Source organism: Geospiza fortis, unplaced genomic scaffold (assembly GCF_000277835.1).
Source record: "Geospiza fortis unplaced genomic scaffold, GeoFor_1.0 scaffold95, whole genome shotgun sequence".
Taxonomy (NCBI): Eukaryota; Metazoa; Chordata; class Aves; order Passeriformes; family Thraupidae; genus Geospiza; species Geospiza fortis.
Window position 1 is genome coordinate 2,116,292 of NW_005054333.1, and position 9,639 is coordinate 2,125,930.

At 41.2% G+C, this 9,639-nt stretch overlaps 1 protein-coding gene across 1 annotated transcript in view; it reads left to right on the top strand.

Moving 5' to 3' along the window:
• SCRN1 (secernin 1) overlaps nt 1-9,639 on the top strand; it is a 28,255-nt gene that overhangs the window by 5,003 nt on the left and 13,613 nt on the right. Inside the window, exon 2 of the mRNA XM_005421726.2 lies at nt 6,749-6,930. Coding sequence (XP_005421783.2) covers nt 6,749-6,930 — 182 coding nt within the window. The remainder of the gene's footprint in view (nt 1-6,748; nt 6,931-9,639) is intronic.

Sequence of the window (9,639 nt, forward strand, 5' to 3'; positions counted from 1 at the left end):
CCCTGCTTCTCCAGTGAGACAGCTGCTGGCTGGTCTGGTGGGCAGCAGAGCTCCAGCACACCCAGACTGGAGGCTTTGTCCAGGCCACCCTGCTGGAGCTCACCCTGAGACTGGAGGCACCATGCAGGCAGAAAAGAAAAGAAACTGGTTGCTGCCTTCAGCTCTGTTGCTTGGCTAATGTGAGTGTTTTCTCTCTTCTGCTCCATTGCAGGCCACTGGCCTTGACACTGATGTGGCTGACTTTGCTTTGTAGCACAGTGCTCACCCCAGCAGCACTTCAGAGCTGGAAGCCAAAATCTCTTGGATGTTTCTGCCCTCTCAAAGCTTATTTTTACTGTGGGAGTGCTGCTTGTTTGTTCTCTTCTGCTACCAGAGCAAAACTGGTTAGCTTGAACTATTCTTTTTTGTTCTTAATCTTTTTAATTCTTATTTTAATTGTTGCAGACAGGAAGAGGAGAGGATAGTATTAGAATTGTGTGGGGCAAAAATCTATCAACTCTTCCATCTTTACCCAAACCATTTAATTGTGTCCAAACATATGAGTGAGCAAGTATTTCAGATGCCTAAGATATCCAAGAATTCCAAGGATGTCTCTGTGATGGGCTCTTTGTGGCTTCTTTCAAATCTGTTTCTCACTGTTTTAAAACATTAAATTAATAGGCTTCATCCACATTTCAGTTTTACTTTTGCTTATCCCCTGGGAGACTGCTAAATGTGTGTCTTTAAAAACAAGAGGTGCATTCTTGACTGCTAAATCTACTCTGACATACAGTGTCTCCAGAGAGTGTTCTCAGCCTTGGGTGCCTTGCTGAACTTTGTGGTATTTGATTTGTTTAAAGACATTTAAATTTTGCTTTGTGGAGCACTTTTCCATACAGTGGCTCGCGTGCCTGAGGCTCCTTGGTGGCTTGATAGAGCAGATTAAAGTCAGCCAGAGGGTGCAGATAGTTCTGCTTTTTGTCAGGGGAACTGTTTCGCTTTTTCTACCTCCTGTAATTTTTTTTCCCTAGAATAAAATCTATGTTCCTAGAATAAAATCTTACACACTGCTAGAGATAAGATTCAAATTTTATAGTTATTGGTTGCAATTAATGCAAACAGCTGGGAATAATATGCAAACAGAAAACTTACGTAAAGTACACTAGAGTCTTCATAAAAGAGAAAAAAACTGTTCTTAATATGAAAAGAAAGACACTTTACTGTGGCAGAAAATGGCTTTTTTCTCTATTTGTACAGTTAGTAAATGCTTTTATATCTGGCTACAATGTGAGTATCCTCGGTGTGTGTTTCTGAGAGCTGGCTACCTGAGGATTCATCCTGCTGCTGCAGAGACTTCTGCTCACTGTCCTGCTTTGACCATGTGAGCTCTAGAATTGGGCTGACTGCCTGGGAGGTGCCCAGGCTGGATTTACCCTGGTGTGTGGCTGTTCCCTTCACTGTGGCACAAGTCCTGCTGCTGCTGCAGGAGATGTCATGGCCGTGTTCAATGGGTGCGGTAAAATCATCATCCAGGTGTCTTGCACTCTATACTTAGTTCTGCTTTCTGTGTGAGCAAGCAGTGATAATAGCATTGGCTAACCACCTCTTTTGTCTTGTGCAGTACTGCCTGCATGTTTCTCTTTCCAAGGAGAGGTTATTCCCACTTTTTTGAGCTCTACTAAGCTTGTTTCTGTAAATAAGCAGCAGAAGAATTGTCTGTAAAGCTCATTGCTAGGCACCTCTGCAGTAGATAGTCTGAGGGGCTTCCTTGAACAACTCCATTCTAGTTTTCCAGATTTTCACTTCCCCATGAAGGGGAAGCCCAGGCAGCCCATGTCACTTGTGGGATCTCCTGTCTGTACATTTCCAAGCAGGCTGTCAGTCTCAATGCCTTGATGGCCAGAGGTGCAGCAGGCTGTGAGGCTACCTCAACATGTTTTTTGCACCCCTCTTTTGGAAGGGGTTAAAAAAGCAGCCACAGCACAACGTACTGAGTTGCTGCAATCACACAGATATTTTGCCTTCTTTCAGATATGTGCTATGGTGTGGCAGTGCTTGAAGCAGTGAAACAAAGAGTTAATGCCAAATTCCAGGCAGATTCTGATGGCAGGGAACGGGTGGCCTGGGATCTCTCTTGTATCTGGAATTTTAATGCCCCCTTTCAAAGATCATTTCTTTCTAAAGCATTCCCTGACTATTGCCTTTGTTATCCAAGGCTGAAGCCTATGTGATTTCATTGATATTTCATAATGACCTGACTGACAGTGCTAGGAATTGGGCTTCTGCAGCCTTGGTACAGTAGAAACTGCACAATACTTTCTTTTCATTAATGAAAGAAGAAATCTCTTGTGCTTATGACTGTCCTGTCTGGTTTTGGAATACCTCCAACTTATCTGCATGCCCTAGCTAGGCTGGCAGATACATTTGTGCCTTGTGCTATTCTTAGAACTCCCTTGATAAGATTTTCTTCTTGATACTGTAAGTGAAATAAAAGAAATATCATTAGTTCCCAGCCTGTTCAATTCTCTTTAAAGTTGTTGGCTGCATCTCTTGTGTGTGATGTCTCTCTTCCTCAGTTTTATATTTTCTAATGGGAATTTACTGTCACAGGGCAAGATGCCAGTTATGCCACTTTCAGGGCTTGAATTCTAGAAAATCAATGGAGCCTGACACCACTCACTCTCAGCCTTTGCCACCAAATATTTCAGTATTCTTCTGGTTTTAGCATTTATATCAAAGAAAAATGTTAGTCCAGCTGAGGCTGGGCATTTCAGGAATTTGAAGAGAGGGTTGGTGGCAAGCAGAATCACAGCAGTACCTGATGTCTGTTTTATTTGTCATTGCCCAGTTTGGCCCAGTGCTCAGTGGAACAGGCTGCTCTGCTGTTGTGCTGGAGGGATTTGCCAAGTCTCTGGGGTGCAGGAGGAGGGGCAGGGATTTTGAAATTTTTGCCTGCTTTTGAAATCCTGTCATCATCTGAGCTCCTGTTTCTAGAGATCTAGTGGCCAGTGAGGTTTTTTTGGTGGATGGTGTTGTCTTTCCCCCACTATTTCCTTTTGTGCTTTAGCTGTTGAAAGGATATGTCCTGGTTTCTGTGGAACAAGAAGGAGCAATGGTTTGCTGTGTTGCAAATCCAGTGTCTGGCTCTAGTTGACCTACCTTTACAACTTATGTGTCTTGGCTACAAGTGGATAGCCCAGTTCCTCTTGTTTCTTGGGAAAGGGTTTTCTGATGTTATTTTGGGGGGGGGTGGTGAAGTTATGAAGCTTTATGTTTAAAATTAATAATCTACTGTCACCTCTGGACCCTACTTTTTTGAGAAGCTCATACCTATTATTTTAAATATGAACCAAGCTCCTGCCTTAATGCATAAATCCCATTGAGTGCCTACTTTTATGCTTACTGGAGTAAATAATTATAGTGGGAAGGTAAAATGTCATCAAGACTTATTCAGCAGTGCCAATAACCATGACAAATGAATAAGAATCAAGTCAAGAGTAGTTTTACAAGACCTGTCAGCAACTGTCAGATTGAAATGGTTTTTCTGTTATTTAGGTCTTCTGAGACAATTTTATAAATAAGGCAAGGCTTGAATATTGTCTATGTACCTGAGTTATTGTATGGGCACTGGATATAGCATGAAAATATGCTCCGTGTTCACCTTTTTTTGGGTTGGGGGACATAAAGAAGCAATATAGAAGGTGACAGCTGTGTTTTGAGGTGTGTAGTGTTGCCTACGGATGTTTTCTGGCCTCTGATTACATAGTTAAAAAACAAACCCACATTTTTTTCAGAGTGCTCTGGATTCCTCAAGCAGGAACAAACAATTTCCTCCTTTCCTTTTCTCAACTGCTACCATTGACAATAAGATCTCTGCAATGAATAGCGGCTTTGGGAGTGCTTGCTTTTGGAATGAGACACCAAATAATATGTGATTGGTAACAAGGACAGCCTTGCAAATATGTTTTGCAGAGCAAAGGCATTCAGCATTTTTTTAGCTTAACTATCACTTTTCAGAGTGTTATCATTTTTCCTTCTAAAAAATCAAAGAGTCAGTGTAAGCAAGCTGGTATAATGGGGCTATTCAGCCAGAAAATGCTTTGCAAGTGTGGGTGTACAGAGTACTGGAGTCTCCTTCGCACTGTGTCTAGGGTTTTGCTTTCTGCTCTAGGACTGAGAAGATTCACTGTAGCAGGATGGCTACAGGCAGCTGAGCACCTGTGACATGTAGGGGTCTGAGGCTGAGACCTGGGGCCTGAGAGCTGCTCTGGTGTTGTCTTCACATGTAATCCTCCCCTGCTGCTCCAGCTCCCCTTTGCACATCCTGCAAATGCAGTTATTCCCTGTTCACACACATGCTTTGGGTGCTTATCCAAACTGCACTCACCTGAAGCTCTGAAATGAAACTGTGCAGAATGTCAAAAATGAGATTTGTTTGCTGACAGCTCGAAAGGAGAGGGGGGAGTTTTGATGAGAAATGTGAGTTTTGGCATGGCTTGGTTACACAATGAAGCTAAGAGTGGACTGTGTAAAGAGTTTTTACTTTACAGATCTTAGCTCCTGGCCAGTGCCAAATGTTGTTGCACCTTGATAGATGAGGAATTTGCCTCTACAAAATCACAGTGTATTACTGTGTATAAGCAAATTTGGTCAAACAGCCTGGTCAAATATTAGGGATGATCTCCTACAAATACAGCAGGTATTTGTCCCTGACAGGATCTGCTTGCCTAAGCCTGTCCTTAGACTGAAACAGTTCACTGCCCCTCTGCTTTGTGGTGTTTTGTTTTTTTGTTTTTGACCTGTTTGCACACATTACCTAATGAAGGTGGCAAGCTCATTTCTTGTATCCCTCTTGCATGGTCAAAGTGAAGGACTCTGAAAATCCCGTTTCTGACCAAAGATAGTCTATTACACATTTTAATTGCATGCTAGAGGAACTATTACCGTGAAAATCATTGCTCAAGACAGGAGGCGGATGATGATCATGCTGTATAATCCTTAAAGGCAGAAAGAAAGGCTAGGAAAAAAACAAAGCTTCTCAAAGCTCTGATCACTTTGGACTGATTTCTTTGGCTTTAGATTTTAATATCAACACAGCCAGGCAAACAAGGCAAATAACTTTTAGTCCACAAGTCCATTTTGATGATCCTGTTTACTTTGATACACCTGATCAGATATTCCTCTAAAAACCTGTTGCAGATTACTTCCTGTAAGGAAGATGTTGCAATAGGAATGCTGGACCTTAAGAGATGCCTCATAAATACAGACAATTTTAGGTTTCTCAAAAGCAAATTCTGCAGGGTTTGATCCATGAAAAACTTGATGTGAACTCAACAGTAAAATATAAAGAAGAAAAATATAAAATATTTCTCTGCTTTGCACAAACCAATGATGGATCAAGCTGTCATCCATGCTTCTGGGAAAACAGTGCTTGTTTTGAAGGCAAGTAAATGTATTTGAAAGGCAACATAATTTCTTTCTTCCTTGCAGTTACTATGACTTCTCTGCAGCCTTCCTTTGTGTTTTAAACTTGTCAGAGTACATTTGCAGACCTCTAATTAAAGCAGACAATTTAAAATAGTAAAAACACCAGTTTAAACAACAGCAATATCCATGTTTTACTTCTGTGACTGTTTATCAAAGTGGTTTATTGTACCACTGAATCTTTTCAAGGCTTGTTTTTCTTTTTTCCTCTTTCTACCAGTTGTCTCTGTGCTGGGGCAGCTGCAGGGGTGGCAGCAAGGGGGAGGAGGAAGCCTTCTAATGTATTTTGTCCCAGTTACCATTGTTACTCTGTGTCTGTAATAAAGCACTGGAGATGGTGGTTAGGGAGTGGAAACCCAGAGCGCTGGGAATATTTCTCTGTCTGCTCTGGGGTGTCCTGACCCCCAGGGCAGCACTGACTTTGGCCCTCATTCATGGAGAAAGTTTCCTAGACTTCAAAATAGACTAGAACCCACAAAAGTGTGAAATAGATTATAGAGATTAGTGTAGGTGTATCACTTGGTGAGAAATCTAGGTTTTGGGATTTCTAGTATGTTGTGGATGGAAGCAAGATGGAGGACACAGGGTGTCATCCTGGGTTTCTTCTTCATCCTTCTTCTTCATGGGTTTGGGTGGCATTTTGTAATTGGGCAGAAAAGTCCGCATTGCAGGCTCTGTGAGATCAGTTATTGGGTTAAAAGGGAAAATAATCTAGGTGTCAGTTCTTAATTGGACAGTTTAGTCATAAAAGACCTTGGAACAAGAGATAGTTAGCCATTTTGTGCCTTCTAATGAAAAACTGCTGAACTCACAGTAGTGAGATTGTTTTACTGATAAGAAATAATAAATACCTGAGTTCAAACATGAACTACAGTCTCAAGTGCCTTCAATCCAGACCCAGAGAAACCCACAGCGGGTACCCTGACAATAGGGGAGGTGGTAGAATGTTTGATTTTGTTACTGTGTACAGGTATGATTGGTGCTTTATTAATGTGACAGTACAGTCTGTCTCCTGCTGCTTTCCACTGATCCTAGCATTTGGGTCCTGCTTGTCTCTTGGAAGCCTGCAAGCATCAGCACATGTACTCTCCCAGCCTTATGCAATATAAGGATGCGAAGGTTCAAACATGACACTTAAATATTGTTTAAACAAGTTCCTTGTTCATTCACAAAGCATGGACCTTTTAAACAACATGTGTCCTTTCTGTACATTGAAGGCATGTTTTGTTTCAGTCACAGCAGTAGATGAAGTGATTGTTTAACTTTCTCCCTGCTGTCTCTGCAGTGCACGTACATCGAGATTGAGCAGGTGCCCAGGACTCACGCTGTGGTGCTGAGCAGGCCCTCCTGGCTCTGGGGGGCAGAAATGGGAGCTAATGAGCACGGAGTGTGTGTAGCTAACGAAGCTGTCGTGACCAGAGAGCCAGCTTCTGAGTCTGAAGCCCTGCTAGGCATGGATCTTGTCAGGTGAGTGTCCTGCTGAGCTGTGCCCAGCCTTTCATGGTCAGCCTCAGGTGATGCTGGTACCAGGTAACAGCTTTGTGGTGTTGGTCTAAGGAGATTTTAAAACAATATAAGCAGGCTAGGTAGGGCTCCAGATACAGCTGAGTGAAAACTTAAAACACTTGCAATCTGAATTTAGCTACCAAGAATGTGCCAGTCTGTTGTGGGTTCACTCAATCTACCTTGTCTACCTACCCTGCAGTCCAGCAGTGGCTAGTCTGACAGGGCAGGAGATATGATTACATTGTTAGTAAAGAACTGCTAACTAATTTGTAATATTAGAGTTCTGGTGCGCCCTTCATTCTCCCCCACTTTACCACAGCCTTCTCTGACCTCAAAAGCTTATTCTGGGCTTATAGCCAACTGTAGGCATAAACAAACTCCAATGGCTTCCTTCAGCCCATGCATTCCAATGCAAGGCACTGCCCTTATTCAAACACTGGCACACAGATTCCTGTGAGGCTGTTCATTGACAGCTGGCTCCCAAAAGGCTTGTGCTGCACTCTGAGTCTCAGCCTGCATGCTGATCTTGTGGTGAAGAGAATTTAAAGGAGGTTTGGGTGGGGGATGAAAGCTGAAAATGAAAGAAGAGAGAACGTGCGGACTTATTACAAAGAGAAATGAAGCAAATGGACTCAATTCAAAGACCAAACAGGACAACAGCTGCATATTTAAGTAAATCAGTCTTAGACAAAATAGTCCTACTGGACTTTGCCCTGGGATACTTAATGAGCTGACTGAAGTAGTTACAGGTGAATTCTCATTTTTCTTGAGGACTCGTGAAAAATGGGAGATGTTTTGGTTGACTGGAAAAAGTTAAATGTTGTGGCTATGCTTAATATTGTTAAAAAGAGTTGCTGTAAACCAGCCTAATCTCAGTTCCTGAAGGGGAAAAACTTCAAATATCAAGGAGTTGATAAATGCACAGTAATAACTGGTAGTCAAGAAAAATCCTGTCAAACCATTCTACTTTACTCCTGCAACGAGTTAAGATATTTTATAGATAAAAGGATAGGAAATAGATACCTTGACTTTTAAGAGGATGTTAAAACCTTAGGAGTTATTCTCATGAGCAAGATGGGAAGCATGGGTTAGAAGAACTTGTTTTTAGGTGCATAGCTGCCTGGAACTGTAACTGCAAGTGTTCTCTAACATGTCTCTGCAGAAATGGTGTCTGCTTCCAGCTACCATAAGTCAAGAGGAATATGGGCCAATTGAAGAGAATGCAGTGGAAATTGGAAATGTGATCAGAGAGCTATAAAATCTGACCAATGACAAAATCACGAGGGAAATTGGGTTAACTTTCTCTTTGGTATTTTCTCTAAGACCTGTATACACTGAAGGAATCTGTGGAGAAACTGTACCTGAGAGAACCAGTAAATTTAATTGTATCAAAGAAGTCTGGGTAGATGTGAAGGGTTGTTTAAGAAAGTGTAGGACAACCTTTTGTGAAGAAAAGGACTTAGATGACTTTCTACTTTTATTTTTTCCGTCCTACCACAGTCCTTTGGAAACTTTAACAAACCATTGGTTTAAATGTCGATTTCTACTAACTTCTTACTCAGTTACTACATTCTCAAAGGACTGTTTAACATTCAAATATGTATGTTATCCAACAGCTCTAGATTTACCCACACTAGCAAATCAGGACATACCAAAGTAAGGAGGCACTACCACAAACTACAAGTAATCACAGCATGTCAGAACACTTGAATGATTCTTAACAAACTGATAAATTTTGTGTGATGGATTTCAGGGTTAGAAGTTGGTCCTATTCCATGCAGGCTGGTCCCCATCCCAGTTAATCTAAATGGAGAACATGGACCTAGTCACAACATACAGAAAAACTGACAGAAAATATGCCCCAGTACAAATTCCTAAGGAAACTTTTTTTTTTCCCTAGGGATTAATTCAAAAGCTGATTTTTGAAAGCTATGCTAGTATTGCTGCATTAGTTAGCTTATCAGGATTTTCTTCAGGTATTCTTCCTAGCTGCCTGCAGTTTTGGTTTTTTTTGATGCACAGTTGCAACTATAAAGCACCTGTTCACTTAGGGAAGCATATTCTTCTGAAGAGTTCATGTACTGTTTTGCTGATAAGTTAGGACAGCATTATCATACAAAAGATAAATGCGGAGAAACCTGTAAGTTGCACCCTTATTTTTGAATTTTTGTCCTAATTTTAATCCCTATGTGTTTGTATTATTTATTTGTTCTCTTCATCACAGGTGCAATTATTTTTTCAGAGCCACACAGAGATGCCAATCTTGGCAGGGAGTCAAGAATGCTCTTTAAAATGGTATTAATTTGTTTACCAATTTCTTTCCTTAGAGATCTCAAAGCTGAATAAAGTAAAATGCCATCAAGTATGTTAGTTAATTTGCAAAGCCTGCATTATGTAACTGATAGGTGAAGTTGAAAAGCTTAAGATAATATTGTTTTGACAATATGACAGTATATTGGAGGTACTTAGGCAGTGGATTGTATTAAATCACTGCAATTTTATTAATAAGTAATTCAAGCTCTCATCTGGCATTGAAATTGCTTCTAACTGTTCTTCCAGCTCACCTTGAAGGGTACTCTGAATTGTGTTTGTGGGAGGATTATGCTGTGGTTGCCCAGGACACTGATGCTGAGATAATTGACAAGACTTAATTTTGTGGAAATGTGTTGG